General features: G+C 52.4%; 1 protein-coding gene across 2 annotated transcripts; it reads left to right on the top strand.

The window, feature by feature from the left end:
* Positions 1 to 518: 518 nt before the first annotated feature.
* Positions 519 to 18,102, top strand: CDC25A (cell division cycle 25A). Of its 2 annotated transcripts, XM_005867221.2 has the most exons (14): positions 519 to 639; positions 1,466 to 1,508; positions 2,605 to 2,641; positions 3,097 to 3,198; positions 5,148 to 5,258; positions 8,120 to 8,254; positions 8,703 to 8,777; positions 10,353 to 10,517; positions 12,109 to 12,207; positions 13,597 to 13,659; positions 13,751 to 13,849; positions 14,429 to 14,559; positions 16,052 to 16,163; positions 16,395 to 18,102. In XM_005867221.2, the coding sequence occupies exons 1-14, from the start codon at positions 534 to 536 to the stop codon at positions 16,533 to 16,535; spliced, it is 1,419 nt and encodes a 472-aa protein (XP_005867283.1). In that variant the 5' UTR covers positions 519 to 533; the 3' UTR covers positions 16,536 to 18,102. The 2 variants fall into 2 exon arrangements, with proteins under 2 accessions (XP_005867283.1, XP_014396010.1); XM_014540524.1 differs by lacking the exon at positions 5,148 to 5,258.
* Positions 18,103 to 21,700: the final 3,598 nt, after the last annotated feature.

Below are 21,700 nucleotides of genomic sequence, written 5' to 3'. Positions count from 1 at the left end.
CCCTGCCCTGCCCGCTTCTGTCCCGGCCCCAGGAGGCTGTTTGGGGGCGCCCCCCCTTCCCGGGGGTAAAGACAGGCCCCCCGGAAACCCGCTTGCACCCGGGGCCGCACCATCTTGCAGGATCCTCGTCCTGTGAGCTTCGTTCCTCTCCACAAAGCGTGGCGTTTCCTCGGGGTTTTGTGCGGCACCTGGGGGCCCTGCTCCCCGCACATTCCCGATGTCCCCCCGCGTGGTGCCCAGAGCCGGGCCTTTCACTCCGCTTCCCGGCCGCAGAGTTCTCTGGGCTTCTTGGAGCAAAAAATAACATTTGAAAAAGCCTTAGGCTTGTCTTCCTGTTGGTGTTTCCTGGCTGCTCCTGGCTCCCACTTCCGGAAACAAGCCAGCATCCATCCTGGTCCTGCCCTGCACACCCCCCCCTCCTTTCTGCCCCCCCGAGGGCTGGGGTGCTGGTCCCGAGGGCTGGGGTGCTGGTCCCGAGCTGTGGCCTGAGGCTGCTCATCGCTCACGCTGCCCCTGGAAGGGACCCCGTAGCCATGGCCCAGAAACACTCAGGTTCTCTCGGTTTCAGTGTGGGTGAGCAGCCGCCCGAGGCCAAGAACAGTCTTCAGAGAATGGGCTCCTCCGAGTCAACGGATTCAGGTACCCGGTCCTCGCCATTCGTTCATCCTGTGCCCGTCCGTGTGTGGGGAGCAGTCAGCTGAAACCTGCGCTTTGGCGGGGAGACCGCCTGGCAGCGTGGCGAGGGAGAGCATCCGTCAGGTCACCTGGGAGCCATCCACCTGTCCGTGCCTTCAGTGCTTGCTTCCCCCTGGCCGGGATCCGACCCAGCACCCAACGGGTGCATAGAGACGTGGGACAACAAACCGATCTCCCGCTCTCTAAAGTCGATACATAATCAATAAATCCGCACCCAAGGATACATCTAGAGAGAGGAAAGGTGTGCTAGGAGGCTGCTGATCGGGGCCATGCTGGGCAGGGGTTCCACCTGCCGCCTTTGGGGAGATGGGCACCTCCCTTGGTGTTAATTTGTCGAAGGCAGTAATGCCTGACTTTGTCATATGACATCGTTGTATTTCCCAAACCCCCGAGTTACGCATAAGATTTGACAAGATAAGATATTTGAAATCAAAACCATGCTAGGCCACTGGTGCTGGACCATCCTCTCCAGGGTTGGAACTCAGTAACCACGGAGTGATGAGAAGGTTCGGGTTAATGCACTCCCTCCTCACATCCTATCTTCCTTGATGGTATTTGCAGATAGGCCAGGGGGGTTAGTAGATACACCATGAAAAGAGGAAGTTTCTGACAATCACATAAAGACTCGATTTTATTTTTGGCATAAAATCCAGGCATAAAGACTCGATTTTATTTTTGGCATAAAAACAGTACTAGGGGTCGTACTTATTTTAATGACAAAATGGTGCTTCGTGTACTCTTTCCTAAAAGATATATTTATTTCCCACAGGCTTCTGTCTGGATTCTCCTGGGCCCTTGGACAGTAAAGAAAAGTATGTATTCACTGTTCTTAAATGTTTGTGCTTAGAAAAAACTTCTTAAGTTTTTGATGAAATTGGTCATGCTCTGGATTTAGCTGTCCCTAGTAAGACTCCTGGATCCTATAAACAATCTGGTATCTTACCATTATTATTATTACTATTATTTTTTAAATCCTCACCCAGTGCCCTGGCGGCGTAGCTCAGTTGGTTAGAGCATTTTCCCGATACACCAAGGTTGCTGGGTTCAATCCCGGGTCATGGTGAAGCAACCAATGAATGCATAAATAAGTGGAACAAGTCGATCTCTCTCTAAAATAAGTAAATTAATAGTCAATAAACCGTCACCCAAGGATATGTCCATAGAGAGGGAAGGAGGGGAAGAGAGAGAAAGAAACATCTGTTGGTTGCTTCCTGTATGTGCCCCAATCCAGCCCACAGCCTAGGTACGTGCCCTGACTGGGAATCCAACCCTTGACCTTTCTGGTATATGGGACGACGCTCCACCCGAGCCACCCAGCTAGGCCAACAGTCTGATATTTTATTTCTTATTTATTAATATTCTTTTATTGATTTCAGAGAGGAAGGAAGAGAGAGAGAAAGAAACATCAATGATGAGAGAGAATCATTGACCGGCTGCCTCCTGCACGCCCCACACTGGGGATCGAGCCTGAAACCTGGGCACGTGCCTTTGATCAGAATCGAACCCAGGACCCTTCAGTCCACAGTCCGAAGCTCTATCTACTGAGCCAAACCAGCTAGGCCAACAGCCTGATATCTTAAAGAGAATGAGTTGTTTGTGTCAGCAGTTTTCAGAACTTCCTTTATTTTAGCTATAATTTGGTATTTTATTTGAGTCTTACCCAGGCCTTGCCCTGTCCTCTGGCATCATAGCCTTAAGAGCATGTGTGTATGTTAGGAAGTGACCTTGGGCCTTCTTTTTTAACCTTGAAGCCCAGTGTTGGGTGCTTGTGAAAACAGGACAGCTTCAGAAATCTGTTCTTCCAACCTGCCTAAAAGGGGAATGTTGGACTACCCCTCGAGCTAGTTAGGACACTGTTGTCTACTGATATGCCTGCCTCTCATGATTTACCTCCCGGTTTCATTGCAGCCGTGAAAATCCCATGAGGAGAATAAATTCCCTGCCTGTAAGTTAGTTCTCTAGTATATTTCGAACTAATACCTGTTTTCTCCCCCTTAACTGCCTGTGTGATCGTAATAGCAGACATGAATTTAGACAGCGAAGGCTGCTTTTCCCTGGTTTCAAAAGCATTCAAACATTCCTGAAAGCAACTTCAAATCTGCCTCTTTCCCCACCTCCTCTAATTACCAGAGCTTTATCCACCGGGAGGGGCTCCTTTTGTGTGAATGATGTTGGGAAGGGATGATTGTCAATCCTAAATCCCTGCTGAGAGGCCTGTAGGCCTTTAGGGAGTAAATGAAGAGCCATGTAGCGGGAACTCGAGTTCTGGCCGGGTGGGGCCTTGGCCACATGGCTGCAGTGAGAGGGTGGGTGCCCACGCATCTCTCTTTTTTTCTTGTGAGAACTGAGTTGCCGCTGCGTTTCCATTCATGTACCTTACCTCCTTTCTCACGTTGACAGCTGAAGCTTCTGGGATGTAGTCCAGCTCTGAAGAGGAGCCACTCCGATTCCATGGACCGTGATGTCTTTCAGCTGATGGACCAGGAGGAGAATAAGGAAAACGTGAGTGTCGCGCCATGTGCTGCCTTAGAGCAGGAGAGCCCCCAGCGCCAGTGGCTTAGGGACGGGGCTGGGCGGCTTTCGGGGAGAAGACACGTGACCAAAGTCACGGTGGGCTTGGGAGGCAGGCACGTGGGTTTGTCCTGCTGCTGCTGAGCTCCGTGCCCTTGGCGGGTCGTTTCCTCCTTTAGGTTTTTCCTTTGTGAGCAGGAAATGCAGTGTCCTGTGGGGGCTGTGGGAATTCAGTGAGATGACACAGAGGCTTTTCAGTGGCTCAGGAAAGCAGGCGTGCCGGCCGGGAGCTCCTAGGTCCACGAAGAGCTTGTCCGGGAGGGTCGGCCCAGGACTCCCTTTCCTCCGTGTGTGCTGGCCCTGGCGTGGCTGTAGGCAGCCTTAGGACACGTGCTTGACCGCATGTGGAAGAACAGAGCGGCCAGTCACTGGACTGGCAGCTGAGGCTGAGCTGTGGTTGCCATGCAGAAGCCCAGTCCTCTCGCTGTATTTCCACAGCTCTTCTCCCCTCTCCATTCCCTGCCCGTTCCTCACCCTTATAGCCTCACAGGCAGGGGTCCTCAAACTACGGCCCGCGGGCCACATGCAAATACAAATATTGTATTTGTTCCCGTTTTGTTTTTTTACTTCAAAATAAGATATGTGCAGTGTGCATAGGAATTTGTTCATAGTTTTTTTTTTAAACTATAGTCCGGCCCTCCAACGGTCTGAGGGACAGTGAACTGGCCCCCTGTTTAAAAAGTTTGAGGACCCCTGCTCACAGGCTTAGCGTGAAACCTCCTGCTTCCCGTGGAAGAGCTGGTGAGAGAACTGGGAAGAGAAGGAGTTCCTGCCTCCAGTGCCTGCCAGACTGCAGCCTCTGGGCAGTGGCTTTCTGCCTGTACAGGTGCAGACCTGGACCAGGCCTGGTGTGTCCGGGTCCCCTCTCCCTCCCAGCCGTGGCTTCTCCCAGGGTGGCCTGCTTGGGGCTTTGTTCTAGAAGGGAAACAGCATAGGTTAGAGTCGTCCTGACTGGCTGTAAAGCCGGATTTCAGGCACATCATAGCCTGTAAGGTTTCGTCCAGTCGCATGGGGACGATTGGGTTGTAGTTGATGGTTAATGAGCTGATGCACAGAGAGCACTTGGTCCTGTGCTGGCACAGGAGGCCTCAGGTATGAGCTGTCACTGCTCCGAGCACTAGGAACAGGCTCTGAAGTGGGTCCTTAAGAGGGGGGATGAGCGCTTTAGACTTGGAGGGAAAGGAACCGTGCAGTGTGTGTCCTACCACTGCTCACTTCTGTCGCTCAGCCTTTTGGGAGATTTGTCCCGTTTGGTTTCCCCCATTGCTTTTAGTGTGGAATGCAATGATCTTATTTTTAAATGTGTTTTTATTGATTTTAGAGAGGGAGAGAAACATGGGTCAGCTGCCCTCTGCATGCCCCCTAATGGGGATCAGGCCCCCACCCGGGCATGTGCCTCAACCGGGCATTGATGCTCAACCAACTGAGCCACTCTGTCCAGGGGTGGAGTACAGTAATCTTACGCAGGGAAGACATTACCATGGGAGGAAGAAGGTGGGAAATACAAAGCTCCAACAAATGCACCGGGAGAGGCGTTGGCTCCCATCTGCAGGCATGTTGACTTGGCTTTAGATTTTCAAATTGTTGCCTTAGCTTATAACTCAGTGTTTTGTGTACTTGGCAGTGAAGTGCTTGCTAGGAAGTTCAGCCAGGTGAGAAAAACATGCTGTATTAGAAGTCAGCTGTTGACAGCCTTCGAAATTCTTAGTTACACAGACCCAGTGTTGGTGTTAGATCAGAAATGTGCAAATCCTTAGTTTGGAGACATTTACAAAAGTGACCAGTGCCCACTCCCTTGTCCGTCTCACCTGAGTTACAGCGGAGGCCCTAGGGCTGGTGCCATAGACCGTGGCAGATGTCTCGACTGTACTGTCTTGCAGGAGGCCTTTGAGTTTAAGAAGCCAATAAGACCCGCGTCCCGTGGCTGCCTGCGACGTGCGGAGGGTGGAGATCTCTTCACCCAGAGGCAGAGCTCTGCCCCAGCCCGGATGGTACGTGCTCTGGCTCGTAGGGAAGTTTCTGACGGGAAGAGAATTCACGCTCCTTTAACTGGAATGGAAGACACCCAGTAGCTCTTGATGTCTTTACTTTGACCTTGTCTTTTGAAACTAGTTGGTCACATTTTTTGGTGTTTTTGCTGTGTCTGGAGAGGAGACAGGCAGAAGCTGAGTGAGAGATGGTCTGTTTGAAATATTGGACTCGAGCAAAGAATATTTGACCTGGTTCGTTCTGGGAAGACAGTCTGCAGGCTTCCCGGTCGTTCTCTGTGTGGTGGGATTACGTGTCTCACGTAAACTTGCTCTTTCCCAGTGCGTCCTGGGTGCTCAGAGTACCGACTGCTGTTTGGAGGGAAGACCTTAGCTCCCTGCAAAGTGTTGTGGATTTCAGGGAACCGCTGCCTCTGGGCTGCTGGCAGTAAGTGGGCCGCTGGCCCAGGGGCACTCATTGGCCAGGCAGAAACTGTCATCACTTCCGGAGTTTTCTCCGGGTGGTCTGACCGCTGTGGACGAGAGAGGCCCAACTTAAACAAAATGATCACATTTGGTTTCCAGGTTTTGCTGGGAATATGCATCTGAAAATACAACTCTCCGGACTGGCTTGAGGTCTAAGGAATGTGTTCAGCCAGTATTGCTATGTCTAGCATTAGCACAAAGCATTTTTTAAAAATGTTTTTATTGATTTGAGAGAGAGAAACATTGATCGGCTGCCTCCTTCACACCCCTGACTGGGGATCGAGCCCACAACCCGGACATGTGCCCTGACCGGGAATCGAACTGGTGATCTCTCAACTGTGCCACACGGGCCAGGACAGCACAGAGCACTTTTATGTTTTGTTTGTTTGTTTTTTCAAATTATAAGAGGAAGTTTACTTGAAAGTTACAGAGGTGGTAGCAGTGAGCCAGTTGGGCTGTGGAGGCTCAGGAAACAAGTTACAGAACCGAAGGGCCCCTGGAGCTTAGGTGAGAGAAAGGGAAAGTGCCTGGGGGCGTGAGGGGAGGGACAGCTGCGGGGGAAGAAGGGGCCGTTTTCTTACCTTTCATCTCAAGTCTGCGAAGAAGCTGGACTTGCCATGTCACACATTGGGAGGGTGTGGTCAGGGCGCTCAGGTGATTTGCCAAGGGACACGGTAACCCTCTGAGAGCTGGGCACCCAAACTGAACACACCTCGTGTGTGTGTGCGCGAGCTTGAAGCCAGCATTTCCTGTGACGCCCTGGCTGCCCCTAGCTGCAGCCACTGCGGGGTAAGCAGAAGGAAAGGCAGAGCCAATCTCACGGGTGGATTTGCTCGTGTCAGAGGTGTGTCCTTTGTGTCCTTTAGTCTGCAGCACCTCTTCTTCCCTCAGTGGTGGAGGAAGCGTGCTCGGTCCGGAGACTGGTGTGTCATTTTCTGTGGCACATCTGCACCTGGGGAGTCAAGAACGAGGTCGCAGAGACGGGTGCCATGCCCCAGTGTGAGCATCACCGGGTTTGGTCCTGCTGGGTGAGACCCTGCGTGTGCCCAGAACAGCGGGCTGCTGCAGAGGATGCTGGGAGTGATCTGCCCAGGGCCACTGAGGGTCACGTACTCATGCCCCCAAGGGATGTGGATATTAACCCTTTGAGTGCCAACCAATATCCTAGGAACTCTGCTAAAATTGCCAAGGCATTTTTGCTGATTTTACAGCAGTTTAGGAAAAAAATTATGAATCACAAGTAAATGAAGTTACATATCTAATAAAAGCAGACTTAGAACTGGATGCCATTTCGAAGCTTTGATAGTGCTCCCGGCATTTTTGGCGAAAGACAGGAGGAGCGCGATTGTGCTCCCTGCACTCAAGGGGTTAAAGATACTTGTAGGGCTGATGTGGGGACCACCTTGTTCCTGTGGAGGAAAAATGTGTCTCTGAACTTTCCCCCTGGCTTTGGAAAGCACGTAGAAAAGAAGTAATAAAGTGTCCGCAATGCTTGTATCCGCGTTGGTGGGTCGTGAGCGGTTTAGATTTCCTGTATCAAATACATGGGGTTCCTGATGAGACCCCGTTTTCACTCCAAGAGTGATCTCTTTCCTAGGGAGGGTGTGGTGGGGAGAAAGCTTGGGCTTTGGAGTCAAAACGAGTGAGTGTGTGATCCTTAACCTGCACAAGCATTGCTCTTCTGATTTGTTGAAAGGAAAGGGTTACCCGTCGTGTGTTGGGAGACTGGAATGGGAACGTGCATGTAGAGATTATATTACTTCCCTCTGCCATATCTGGAGTTTCTCACATGAGCATTCTCTGGGCCGTTGTGTGGTCTTCATGAGACTTGCACCTTCCCGCCCTTCCTCATTTTGGCAGATTGTCATTGTCACAGCCTCACGGTGATCTGCGTTCACTGACCACAGTCCGCCGATAAGCCTTGTCTTTCCCAAAAGACTAACCCCGGGTCCTGCTGTCGGGGGAAGGGTTCTTTGTGAAGGCTACTTGGCCTCACTCTATTAGCACTGTATGTGGACATCGAATCATTGTTTTTACTTTTAAATATATTTTTATTGGTTTCAGAGAAGAGAGAGAGACAGAAACATCAGTGATGAGAGAGAGTCATTGGTCGGCTGTCTCCTGCACACCCCTTACTAGGGATCGAGCCCGCCACCCAGGCATGTGCCTTGACAGGAATTGAATCCTCGACCCTTCAGTCCACAGGCTGATGCTCTATCCACTGAGCCACACCAGCTAGGCGACATCAAATTTATAACCTGGGGTTCATATTCCTTTGATTAGTAGGGCTAAAATTTTACTTAAAACAAATATACTGTGTTTTCCTCATAAGAACTAATGACCCATCCGAGGAGATCAGAGCTGGTCATTTACTAACAGGCATGAATTCTGTCTCGTAGCTTTCCTCCAACGAAAGAGAGAGCAGCGACCCAGGGAACCTCATTCCACTCTTCATGCCCCAGTCACCCGTGACTGCCACTTTGTCTGATGAAGATGATGGCTTCATGGACCTTCTTGATGGAGAGAATCTGAAGGTGCTGTGTGTGTGTGTGTGTTTCCCTGTCCGTTCACTAACGACCCCGGGAGAACTCGTGGATGGAGAGAATCTGAAGGTGCTGTGTGTGTGTGTGTGTGTTTCCTTGTCTGTTCCACTAACGACCTCGGGAGAACTCGTGAAAAAGTTCAGGGGGGAAAGGTACAGCGGTTCCCGGGGCTTGAATGAGCTGGTGTTTTGGTTTATTTGGTGAGAATTTGAAATGTCCTGCTAGTTGAAATTCCGTACCTCCTCCTGTATGGATAGGGTGCTGTGTGCAGATGACTGAACTCTAAAATGTGATCCTCTTCTCGCTGTAAAATGTCGGGGAGTGGGGGAAAGAACATTAGGTGATGCCCACCCAGGCCTATCTGGTATTTGGGCAAAGTCACGCTAGCATTGAAACCAGTGCTCATCCCTGCGGACCTTGTCACACGTTCTCTCTCCAGAATGATGAGGAGACCTCCTCCTGCATGGCAAGCCTCTGGACGGCCCCCCTCGTCATGAGAAGAACTGCAAACGTGGTGAGTGACCCCGGTGGGCCTGCGGGTCCCGAGTCTCTGGGCCTCTGACTGGCTGGACTGGAGTGAACAGGAAAGGAATCCTTCATTCACAGGAACCAAAAACTGCTTCGTTTGAGATTCTGTTCTGGGGTCCCTGGGCCTTGACTGGTCACTAGTATTTCTCGTGTTAACACACACTGCCTTTATTTCCCTTCAGGGTTTTTGTCCTCATTCATGTGTGAGGGCGTATCAGTAATGTATATGCTTGCAGTTCTTGTTTTTGTAATTTCTAGTTCATCCCAACCATTCTTGGTCAGCTAATACCCTTTCTGTACAACTCTGACCTCTGTGAACTCCGGTTTAAGATTACTGGGTGATATCTGGGAAATAGCTGCTCAATCGGATTTAAGAAATAGCTGTTCTTAAACGGCGTAAGACGGTATTGGCTTAGATTTAAGTGAAAGCTTTCTGAGTGAGTACCTTGTCGGCAGCAAGAACAGAAAGACTCCAGCACAGGCACCACCCGTCCCCACCCACCAGCCGTGAGCGCAGCCGCAGCTCCTCCTCGGAGCGCCCTGGCCCCGCACAGAGACGACGCAGCCGTCCTGTTTGATTCGGGCAGAGCGCACGTGTGGACGGCCACAGGCTTTCCTTTGCACAGAATGTGTAGAGACGGGAGCACATGCGGAGAACAGCCAGGAGAAGAAGGAGACTCAGCCATGAGAGATGTGGTGGGCGGACTGGTGAAGAGTTGGGACAGAGGGCTTCACTGGGAGAGGAATGAGCCTTGTTCTTACTGCAGAACAGGAGCAGCTGGTGCTGGACCACAAGCCTTAGAGTTAGGAGCTGGCAGGGCAGTTCGTTTGGAGCAGGAAGATGAGCTCTAAGGCATGAAGGCCAGAGGGTGCCTCACGTGTGGGGAGGGAGGCTGGTGGTCATCCAGGAAGGAGTGCTGTAGAGGGGGACCAGTGGCAGCTGAGGCTCCTCCCAGCGACAGTGATCCGTGGCCCTCAGCACGAGGCTGTGGGTGCAGGTGCGAGTCGAGGTGTGGCCCTGAGGAGTGGCGTTCACGGGCGGTGGCCCTGTTAACCTCAAAGGCAGCTTTCCCCCAGGAGCACACCCCACGGGCACTCTTCAGCTCTCAGGGCCACTGCTTGTCTCTGTCCCGGGGTCTCTTGGACCTTTTTTTTTTTTAATCCTCATCCAAGGAGGGAAGATAGGTTTCCATTGACTTAGAGAGTGGAAAGGAGGGAGGAGAGGGAGAAAGAGAGATATTGATGTGAGAGACACATGGATTGGTTGCCTCCCACACACGTCCCAACCAGGGGCAGGCATCGTACCTGAGACCCTCTGGTGTGTGGGCCAATGCTCTAACCACTGAGCTGCCAGCCAGGGCTCCTGGACTTTGTGTCCGGGTTTTTCAACATTTGCACAAAAAAATCTGCCAAACATCTGGAACAGGGTTTATCTCTGCTTTGTACTCAAATTCTGTTTGACTTCTGTATTCCCCACCTGGAGTTGAGTTAGGACAGCTGTGGAGGTGAGGGTGCTGAGAGCATGGCCTGTGGTAATGGGGTTTTATATGTTTTCCCAAAGGGCAACCGATGCCAGCTGTTTGACTCCACTCCCACGGGCAGCCCCGCCCTGCGCTCGGTGCTGAAGAGACCAGACCGATCTCGAGAGCTGTCCCCCCCTGGAAACCCGAAGCGGAGGAAGAGCGCGCTCAGGGCCAGCCCCGGGGCGGCAGCCAGGCCCGAGGAGGTGAGTGTGCAGGGAGAGCGCGCTGTGTTTTCGGTTCTAACGTCTCCACGGGCTCTCTCTGCTGAGGCTCGCCTTCTGCTTCTCGTTCGCTGAAGTGTGTGTGGAATTGCCTCTTGACGCGTTTGATGATGGCGGCTTTCAAGGCTTTCTCAGGCGATCCCAGCATCTGTCATGGTGTTGGCTTCTGTTGATTTTTCAAGTTGAGATTTTTCTGGTTCTTGGTCTGACAAGTGGTTTTTCAATTGCATCTGTATATTTTGGGTTTTAGCCAGTCTCCTCTGACAGTGCGGGGAAGGTGGGGGTTGAAGTTCAGGTTCCCCAATGCGGCCTCTGGGCCTGGTATGTGGGGTGGAGGAAGCCTCGTTTTGCTGGGAGGAGTGGGATTTAGGCTCCCTCTGGCCTCCACTGACACCATCCCAGTGGAGTAGAGATTAGGCCACTTCATTACAGCTAGGCAAAGGTACAGCTCTAAGCTGTTCATCCTCACCTGAGGATATTTTCCCACTGATTTTTAGAGATTGGAAGGGAGAGGGAGAGACAGTGAGAAATATCGATGTGAGAGAGACACATGGATTGGTTGCCTCCTGCAGGTGCCCTGACCCAGGCCAGGGATCGAGCCTGCCACTGAGGTATGTGCCCTTGACCGGAATCAAACCCAGGACCCTTCAGTCTGCGGGCCGACATCCTGTCCCCTGAGTCAGACTGCCCTGGGCTCGTCCTTTTGGTCCTTTTGACCACCTGTCGTATCTTTGGACAAGTGACCTGTCTTCAGAGAGTCATGGCTCTCTGGGCATTGAGGCCTCCGCTTCCTCCATGAGCTAAGCCTTGGGAACATGATTGTAGCCGGCTGGGAGCACTCCGTTTTTATCAGCTTGTTTATATATGTTGGTTTCATAGATTTCCTGGTTTTAAAGCTATTTTTCTTCCTGAAATGTCATGTTTGGCTTACTTCCAATTGCTTTGTTTATACATTTTCCCTGCATTGCACTCTCCTTATATACGATTTTGGTATTAAGCATTAAAAAATAAACTGGAAAAGTGCCCATATTTTCTGTAGCATGAAAGGTTTGAATAAATATCCGTCATCTTAAAAGGTTGGCTAGATTGCAGCCATGGAAACATCTAGGCCTGATGCCTTGTACTTTATAATCTACTCTAGGTGCCTCATACTTTATGAAACTGTTTTTTTCTACTTAAAAGCGGAATTCTAGGTTAAAGGGCAAGAAGGTTTGTGAAACTGTGTTGTATACATGTCAACAAATTGCCTTGTTTTTTCAAATCTGGGTCTAAAGGTCTGTACGTTGCAGTTGGTTGAGTTGAGAGGCCTCTTATTTAGACCCAGCCTCACTTTTATTCCTGCTTGGGGGGAGGGGCAAGGAAAACAGTTTCAGGGAAATTCAGTTAGACGCTGAAAAAAATAGACCTAGTTAGTGGGCCTTCTTTTCACTCAAGAGTCAATCAAATATGAAAAGTCTTCATTTGCTAAGTATAAACATTAACATTTTAGTCTCCTTGTGACATGTTCCAGGTGAGTGTTCTCAAAAGTCCTGTTTAAAACCCCGGCCTCACTTCCCACCTTTGATTGTTACAGATTCTGTATCCGTCTCCAGCCTTGGTATCTCCCCCAAAGGGGACCATCGAGAATATTCTGGATAACGACCCCAGGGACCTCATAGGGGACTTCTCCAAGGTGAGGGCGCCCTCTAGCTACGTGATGGAGGTGGATGGGTTACACACACACACACACACACACACACCCTGCCTTCCTCCCTCTCTGAGGTGGCTCCTGGGGTGTCCCCAAGGGGACACAGTTTGAAATTTTTAAAGGTCTCTGGGACTGTAGACCTCAAGGGTGCTGATCAGAGAGTTTAAGTAGGAAGCCATTCTCCAACCCCAAGGCAGGCTCTCAGGGAACTGTGTTCCTTATTATTATAAAGACTAGAGGTCCGGTGCACAAAAATTTGTGCACTGGGGGGGGGGGTCCCCCAGCCCGGCCTGTGCCCTCTCGCAGTCTGGGACCCCTCAGGAGATAACGACCTGCTGGCTTAGGCCTGCTCCCGGGTGGCAGAGGGCAGGCCCAATCCCTAGGTGCAGCCCCTGGTCGGGCTCAGAGCAGGGCCGATTGGGGAGTTGGGGCACCGCCCCCTGTCACACTCAAGGCAGGGTCGATGGGGAGGTTGCAGCGCCACCCCCTGTCATGCATAGAGCAGGGCCAATCAGGGGGTTGGGGCTCTGTACCCTGTCACGCACAGAGTAGGGTCGATCGGGGTTGGGGAGTTCCCCCGTGTCACGCACAGAGTAGGGCCGATAGGGGAGTTGGGGCACCGCCCCCTGTCACACACAGAGCCGCAGGGCGATCAGGGGGTTTGGGTGCTGCCCCCTGTCACGCTAATCCCAGTGCCGGGAGGCATATTCCCCTTTTACTATATAGGATAGAGGCCTGGTGCACGGTTGGGGGCCAGCTGGTTTGCCCTGAAGGGTGTCCTGGATCAGGGTGGGGGTCCCCACTGGGGTGCCTGGCCAGTCTGGGTGAGGGGCTGAGGGCTGTTTTCAAGCTGGCGGGTGACTGAAGCTCCCAACCGCTCCTTTTTTTCTTTTCTTTTTTTTATTCTGGGCCAGCTTTAGCTCTGAGGCTTGGCTCCAGCTCTTAGGCCTCGGCTGCTGAAAGCAGGTATCTGGTTTGTTTGGGCTCTGTAATCAAAACCCTGTTTCAACTCCAGCTCTGAGATCCTGGCTGGCTGAAAGCAGGTTTCTGGGGGTTTGTTTAGCTTCTATATTTGTAACAATGTTTCAAACTGCAAGCTCGGAGGCCGGCAGCGGCAGGCGGGGGACGTTGGAGTCCTCCGTCACTGGAGCAAGCAAGCCTCATGTTCACTTCAAGCTGCCTGGCTGCCGGCCGCCATCTTGGCTGGCAGTTTATTTGCATATCACCCTGATTAGCCAATGGGAAGGGTAGCAGAGTGGCACCAATTTGCATGTTTCTCTTTTATTAGTGTAGATAGAAATGCAGAAAAGCATAAATAAGCAGAAATCTATAGCCTCACTACAAATCTGTATCAAAAGATTTCTTCTCTTTAAGGGTTATCTCTTCCACACAGTCGCTGGGAAGCACCAGGACCTAAAGTACATCTCGCCAGAAATTGTAAGTCGTGCTTTTGGAACCTGCCTCACGTGCACATGAATCTAGTTCTTTCCAGCAGCCGACGCTGATCCTCCTGCCTTTCTCTCCGCAGATGGCATCTGTCTTGAATGGCAAGTTTGCCAACCTCATTAAAGAGTTCGTTATCATTGACTGCCGGTACCCATACGAATATGAGGGCGGCCACATCAAGGTAAGGGTTCCCGAGGCTGGGGGTGAGCCCTGCTGTCGGAGGCATAAAGGGGCCTCGGCAGCATCTGTGACTGTTTGAAAGGGGGTGGGGACCCCTGGCTGCTTGTGAGCTCACAGGCTGGTTAGAATTGAGAGGCTGCTGCGGAAAGGCACCTGCCTCCTGGGTGCCCGCAGGGTGTTCCTGGTCTGCACAGCTCGCCACCTCGTGCAGCAGATGCTCCCGTCACCCGCACCGCATGTCTGGACGGTGCCTGCTCTCCAAGCCAGGCCTGCAGACCCCAGGCCTGGCACAGGGCTCAGGCCACCTGGTGGGAAGGGGTGTTGGGACACACTTTCCTGGAAAGAAAGTAACTGCTTGTGCATTTCAATTTTTTAACCAATAAAATAGTGTTGACATGTGGTACGGGGTACTTTACAGATGCTGTTAGGCTTGTCACTGTCTGTAGCTTTTGAAAGTCCCCAATTCACAAACAGCACTCAGAAGGTGCGCACAGTTGCAGCATATTGAGGGGCCGTGGAAGAGCCTACGTGTGGCATCGTCGCTCCAGGGAGGCGCGGTGCTGAGTCTGGTGTCTTGCAGGGTGCGGTGAACCTGTACATGGAGGACGAGTTGGAAGACTTCCTGTTCAAGAAGCCCGTCTCCCCCGCCGACGGCAAGCGCGTCATCGTGGTGTTCCACTGCGAGTTCTCCTCCGAGCGGGGCCCGCGCATGTAAGTGGTGGCATGTGCTCGCCCGCAGCCCCAGTGGCCGACCTGGGTCATCCCCAGGCCTTGGCCGGCACCCTGCCTGGGAATGTGGTTTTGTGAGAGCACAGATCCCCGTGTGGTGGTGGTCTCTGAAATTCTTCTGCTTAGCAACCACTTGACGTGAGCAGCTTCCTCGCGTGGAGTGAGTGGGCTTGGCCTGACGGGTCCGGGTGCAGGGGCTGGCGGGCCTCTGCCGTCCAGCTGCCTCTGCTGCCATTTCCCCCAGGGCCCTGACCTCTGCCGGCGCCCCACTCCTGAGTGAGTCCTTGCCACTGTCCGGTGTGGCTCACTGTCCAGCTTCCTCATGTGGAGTTCAGCTCCCGCCTTCCTGTGTCCCCGCTGTCCTTGGTTCTGCCTGTGGGACTACTGTCCCCAGGTGACATCCTTCAAGTGCACTGTGGTGGCTCTTGGTTCAAATGCCAGGAAAGTGGGACGTCCTCACTCGAGACTTGATGTGGTGCTTGAAACCCTGGTCCAGTCCGTGCTTGCGAAGGGGGGTTGTGTGCGCTCACGTTATGGAGGGGTAAGGGGCACATTGTGGAGGGGTAAGGGGCACGTTGTGGAGGGGTAAGGGCGTTGTGGAGGGGTAAGGGGCACGTTGTGGAGGGGTAGGGGGCGAAGTGCCCCGAACATCCCCCTCGTTAGCACAAACTTCGTTGGGGCTTTGGTGTCTAAGGCCCTGTTGTTACCAAAACATCTTTTATGCCAAAATAGGTGGAAGTGAGATTACAATAGAGCAACATTCACTTAAGGTTTGAAGTAATATCCCGATGCTCTAACAGCAGCCTCTGCACTCTCGCTAACGTAGCAGGGCTGGTGCTGGAAATGCCAGAGGTGGTGATATTGGAATGCTGGGAGTGAGCATGGCAGTGAGCAAGTCTGACGGGGCCTGCTGCAGGGGTCCTGGTAGGAAGACATTAGACGACAAGTGCTGACAGGTGGTCGGAGAGGTGGCAGGGGGAGTGCAGCTCAACTAGGGTCACCCACAGAGCTGGCGTCTGAGCAGACCTGGCCAGGCGCATCTCCGAGTGCGACTGCGCTGCAGGTCCTGCTGTGCCCTCTCCCGGGTGCTGTTCGGGTGTGGGAGGCAGCCGTGGACAGGACAGCCCTGCCTTAAGGAGCCCGCGTTTCAGGACAGTCAGGGGCCCGTCAGCATCCAATGTGTGAATGTGCCATGCTTAGGAAGTGCTTCTGGGGCAGCAGCGAGGGGGCTGCAGTGGCTGATGGGAGGGGAAGGCGGGTGAGGTGGAGGCCAGTGGCCAAGGCAGAGGCTGGGAGTGCTAGGGCTGTTTCACTCGGGGAAGGAAGTTTGGGAAGACGTGTCTGCCTTCCAGTGCGAAGCTGGCACTGGCTGTGCACTCAGCTCCCACGCGGTGGCCGGGGTCACGCTCAGCACTGTGAGTGCTGGCTGTGCTGGGGAGTGGGCTCCTGATTCTCTGTGCCTTCTCCTTTGCAGGTGCCGCTACGTGCGAGAGAGAGATCGGCTCAGCAACGAGTACCCCAGACTCCACTACCCTGAGCTGTACATCCTGAAGGGCGGGTACAAGGAGTTCTTCCTGAAATGCCAGGTGAGGGGCTCTCTGGGGAGCATGGCCGCCCCTTGCCAGGTGGGACGGTGGGGTCTGCCTGGTGGTCACGGCTGTTTGGCCGGGTGTCTGGAAATTTGCCCGGCGCAAGCGGGACCTTAGAACCCGCTGGCCAGGTCTGCACTGCTGCTCAGTCTCCCAGCACCTGGGAGGGAGGGAGCAGGGTGAGGAGAGAGACAGCTGTGCCCTGACCTCACCCGCCTTGTCCCCTAGTCGCACTGTGAGCCCCCCAGCTACCGGCCCATGCACCACGAGGACTTTAAGGAAGACTTGAAGAAGTTTCGCACCAAGAGCCGGACCTGGGCCGGGGAAAAGAGCAAGAGGGAGATGTACAGCCGCCTGAAGAAGCTCTGAGGCAGCGGCCGGCGGACAGCAGCGGCCGGCGCCCGCTCCATCCCCTCCCCTCTTGGCTGCGTTTGGAGAGGGGCCTGGGCTTCCTCCGTTCACCTTCCTGTCACACTCCCGAGGATGGAGCCCGAGCACCCGTCCCGCCTCAGGACCGCCTCCCAAGGCTGTTGGGGCCCGGTTCCGAGCACCACGTCAAGTCCAGCTCTGCCTCTTGGTCCCCACAGCTGGAGGAGCCGCTGGGGCCTTACTGGGATCCTGACCCCACATGAGGGGAGGGGAGGAGGGGGAGTGGAGAGAAGTAAGACCACGGAAGCGCTGCTGGCCAAACTCCAAAGATGGCCTGGGAAGGGGTTACCCATGTCTTAATTTATTCAACCTCGTCAATCACTTTATTATTACTTTTAACTCCTGGAGACTTATTTAACTGCTTCTTTAAGTCACAATACTGCCATTTTATCATCCCAAGACTACCTCTGCTTTTAATTAAGAAAAAAAAGGAGGAAGAAGAGGCAGCCATGAGTGCGGGACAGAACCAGCTCTGTCACCCAGGAGGCACTGCGGTCCTGGGCTGCTGCTATTTAAAGCCAAAGACTGAGATACGGTGGGAGTGGGCACTGGACTCAGCCTTGGCGACAGGGCATAAGCTAACCTGCCGGACCTACCTCGAAGGCCACAGATCTGCTTGGGGGTGGCCCTGCCCTGGCCCCAGTTCCCGTGACGTTGCCTGGTCTGGGAGTCGATCAGGAAAGCACTTCAGGCAGCCTCCACTGGGCACCCCCTGGCTCGTGTGGAACATGGTAGCGAAAGTATCCCAAAGTGGGGGGCAGGGATGGGTGGGCTCTGGGATGGGGGAGTGTATACTGAGTGTCTTCCTTCAGACACTGGTAGCTTTGAACTTTCTAAAAGAGTCATTTTATGAGTCAAGGAGAATCAAATCAGTGTTAGCCGGCCCACCCAGGGGGGCAGCGGGCCGGGAGCCCTGGCATGTGGGGGGCGTGGGTGCTGGCGCGCGGTGACTGGGTGTTCCTCAGGCAGCGTGGTGGGTTGGAAGGTAAAACCTCCGAGTTTATCATGTTTTCCCTGAGGGGCAGGGAGCGATGGGCCACGTCACCAGCTGCCTCCTCACCCAGCCCCACGGAATGGGGTCCTCCGAGGAGCTCGCCCATCTGCGGGGCTGGGCCGACTTGACGGATTCTGGACAGGCCCACTCTGCTCCTGCTGGCCCCACCCTCAGACGCCAGCCCCTCAGCACCTCTGCTCCCTCGGGGCGCAGCCAAGTTTCTACACGAGTCAGCCCCCCTTGCCTCGCTGCCTATTGGGGTGGGGAGGGAACCAGTGATGCTGGAGATGACTGGTGTGTTCATGGGTTTGAGTTGCATTTGACTATAAAACAATCTTGTTAGAAAAGTATGGGGAGCAGGAGGGGAGACATCCATTGGTCTCTGATCTTGTTCGTGGGGATTCTGTTGGTTGAGGGCCTGGAAGGAGGTGGGTGGCCTTCAGGTTGTACGGTGTGGCCAGCCCTGCTCACCAGCCATCACAGGCTCTAGAATAAAACCAATCTTGAACCCATGCTCTGCTTCATGTTTTTTTCTGCCTAATTGATTCAAAGGGGATTGTTTCCCTTTAAGGTTCTGGGACGACCCGTGACTATAACCAGTGGCTGGGCAGCCACATTCCTCAAGAGGCCACAGGGCTCTCCTGTGGCCTTTGGGGGTGGCCACAGTGACCTCCAGTTATGCCCTAAGTCCAAAAGGAAACATTGAGATGGCACGGCCCGACGAAACAGGGACAGCAGGAGCTGAACCGCGACACTCCCTTACGAAACCCGTTCATGTGGAGGAAGCAGCAGGCCAACGAGGGCCCCAGAGAAGAGTTCTCACCTTTTGTTGTTGACAGTGTTACAGGTCTCCCGTCTCCCCCTGGAGTTTGACTTCTGCAAGGACCAGGGAGGGTGTACAGAATGAACTAGGACAGATGGTAAGTCATGGGCCCCCATGTGAGCTGGGGGTGATTGCCAAGATGGATCAACGCTGGAGCAAAAGTTACAAAATAGTGACGCCTGCCTGGGATAGAAAAGAACTATTTTTAAATCTTACATAAATGTGGCAAGTGCTAAAATTTAAAGTATTTCACCCATGGGCCCACCTCAAGTCAGGCTTCACTGAGACTGCTCCCTTCTGATTTGTACCTATAATAGGAGCATTATTCCAGCCGTAAACAACACTAGGGGCCTGGTGCACGGAATTTGTGCACATTAAAAGGGAATTAATTAAAGGAAATATTTTAATATTGCTATTTGCCCTTTCTCTTTAATAGAAGTGTCAGAGGTTAAAGAAAATTAGTAAAATGTGTATGAAAATCCCTCCTGTCAGAGTCTGGGGCACGCCGTGGAGTCAAGTCCCCGCCTACCCACACGTGCTTCGAAACTGCAGGAGACCCAGACCTGGCCGGCCCCACCCCCATCAAGCCCCATTGGGTGGAGGGGGGGGGGAGAGAGGCTGCAGCCTGAGGTCCCTGCTGATCGGCATTACAGCGTGATGACCATTTGCATATTAGCCTTTAATTATGATGATGTAAGGGAAGGAAGTTCCCTGTAATACCAACCAATCTCCAGTGAGTGTCACTGTTAACGAGTTTCTATGTTAGGAAGATGGAGGAGAGAACCAGGCCACAGAGTACCAACGGGACTAGCTGCCCCTCCCCTGGCACCCCATTTTCTCTCCCAGATGGTTTTCTAACCCAAAGGGACACCCTGTGGCTGAGCACCCCCACCCTGCTCTCCATCCCATTCCTGTCACTGAGTTTGAAAGTGCAGAGACTGGCATAGAGATGGCTGAACTGCACACGACCATCTGGCCATCCCGGCCGGTAGTTGGTCAGCCATGGTCCTGGTCAGCCAAGGTTGTGGGTTTGATCTCGGGTCAAACCCACATATAAGAATCAACCAGTGGCCCAGCTGGTGTTGCTCAGTGGATTGGGCATCCTCCCATGGACCAAGAGGTCTGCCAGGTTCGGTTCCCAGTCAGGGCACATGCCCAGATTGTGGGCTCCATCCCCGGTAGGGCACATGCAGGAGGCAACCACTCCATGTGTTTCTCTCACATCGATGTTTGTCTCTCCCTCCCTTCCATTCTCTCTAAAAATCAATGGAAAAATATCCTCGGGGGAGGATTAACAAAGTTTTAATTAATTTAACCACGAAAACTCTGTCTTATGGTGGAAATAGCCAAATATCTACTTATAATTAGTATCTGTACATATTTAAAAGCACATGTTAATTTAAATATGCTGCTTAAATCTGTCGTGTAAGTGTATGATTTCTATAAGCTCACTACTTTTTTAATCATAGAGAACTTCAAACATTGTGGATGAAAAAGCAGTGCTGTGATCATAAATTCCTACGTGGGCAGGTCATGGTGGACAGCCACGCCCCGGCCTGTAATTTCTTCAGTGAAGGCTTTACTCGAGCCCTGTCCATTGTTCTTGCACATCTAGGTTAACACGCCTTTGAAATGCCGGCACTAAAACCTCTGGCAGGCATATCACATAATCTTAACATTTCTATAATCCAGGATTTTCAACCTTTTCCACCTCATGGCACACATAAGCTAATCACTAAAATTCTGCGGCACACCAAAAGTATATTTATTTTTTGATATATATTTTTTTATTGATTTCAGTAAGGAAGGGAGAGGGAGTGATAGAAACATCAATGATGAGAGGAGCATTGATTGGCTACCTCCTGCACGCACCCTACTGGGGATTGAGCCCTTGACCGGAATCGAACCCGGGACCCTTTAGTCTGCGGGCCAACCCTCTATCCACTGAGCCAAACCAGCCAGGGTGGCTGTTGTTATTTCTTAAATTTGACAATCTAAGGGAAAAGAGATCAGTGCCCCTGACTAAATAGTCAGGTGTTGCGTGTTTTATTTTTATGTTTTTAGATGTTGTGTGTTGTAAAGATCCCTGCCGCACACCGGCTGGAAATAGCTCCGTAATCCAGTCCCTGCCTTGCCGTCTCCCACCTGCACGCAGCCTTCCTGCGTTCCCTCCTGATCGCAGATGCATCAAGGACGCTGCAAAACTTATTCATCGGAGCGTCCGGGTTCTTGCTCTTCCGTGTGTCCTCAGTTTGGAATTCTCTACAGGCTTGGACGTTTCTGGTTTTTTATTTTGTTTTTTCACTTTTAGAGAGGGAGAGGGAGAGAGAGAGGAACATCAATGATGAGAGAGAATCATTGATCGGCTGCCTCCTGCACGCCCCGCACTGGGGATCGAGCCTGCAACCTGGGCCTGTGCCCCGACTGGGAATCCAACGGTGACCTGGTTCATAGGTCAATGCTCAACCACTGAGCCACACCGGCCGGACGGCTTGGACTTTCCTTATGTCGACATTATACTAGACAGAGAGAGGCTGGGAGACTGATTTAGGTTACAGGAGAGGTAAGGCACGTGACAGCCAACGGGGAGTGGGGAAGGCCATGGGGGAAGAAGGGGACATGTGATACATTCACCAATAAAGATTAAAAAAGACACATGACAACTAAATGAAATGGGGCCCTAGACCAAGACTGACAACAACAACGCTATGAAGGACATTTTGTCTCAATGTTAAATTTTCTGAATTTGATAATTCCATAAAGCGAATAAAAACACCCTTATTCCCAGGAAACGCACTGAAGCTAAGGTTAAGGACTATTGTGTAACGTGTGTGCACATGCACATTCATGATGAGAGAACACTCATCTGTAAGAGAGAGACGGGAGGAAGCAAATGGAGTGAATGCTAAAGAATTAACGACTCTTGCCCTGGCCGGTTTGGCTGAATGGATTGAGCGTCGGCCTGTGTACTGATGACGGGTCCCGGGTTTGATTCCCGGTCGGGGCACATGCCCGGGTTCTGGGCTCAATCCCCAGTAGGGGGCATGCAGGAGGCAGCCAATCAGTGATTCTTATCGGTGTTTCTCTCCCTCTCCCTTCCTTTCTGAAATAAAAAAAATTTTTTTTTAAAAAGAAAAGACAGTGTTCCTTAGTGTACAAGCTGCTGAATCTCATTCATTCATTTAAAAGAATTAATGACTCTTGGTCAAGGGCACAAGGGAGTTCTTTGTACTATTCTTGCAACTTTAAGTATGAAATTATCTCAACAGAAAACCATCGGAGAGGAGG

The sequence above is a fragment of the Myotis brandtii genome, unplaced genomic scaffold (assembly GCF_000412655.1).
Source record: "Myotis brandtii unplaced genomic scaffold, ASM41265v1 scaffold246, whole genome shotgun sequence".
Lineage (NCBI taxonomy): Eukaryota > Metazoa > Chordata > Mammalia > Chiroptera > Vespertilionidae > Myotis > Myotis brandtii.
Note: the sequence above shows the minus strand (reverse complement) of the source record. Positions and strands in the feature narration are given on the sequence as shown.

What these genes read in the sequence shown, in the direction of transcription:
- CDC25A (XM_005867221.2), top strand. Translation starts at nt 534, where the DNA reads ATGGCCCAGAAACACTCAGGTTCTCTCGGTTTCAGTGTGGGTGAGCAG. An exon ending in CGGCAGCCAGGCCCGAGGAG is followed by an intron (nt 10,518 to 12,108) that starts GTGAGTGTGCAG and finishes TGATTGTTACAG; the next exon opens with ATTCTGTATCCGTCTCCAGC. An exon ending in TCATAGGGGACTTCTCCAAG is followed by an intron (nt 12,208 to 13,596) that starts GTGAGGGCGCCC and finishes CTTCTCTTTAAG; the next exon opens with GGTTATCTCTTCCACACAGT.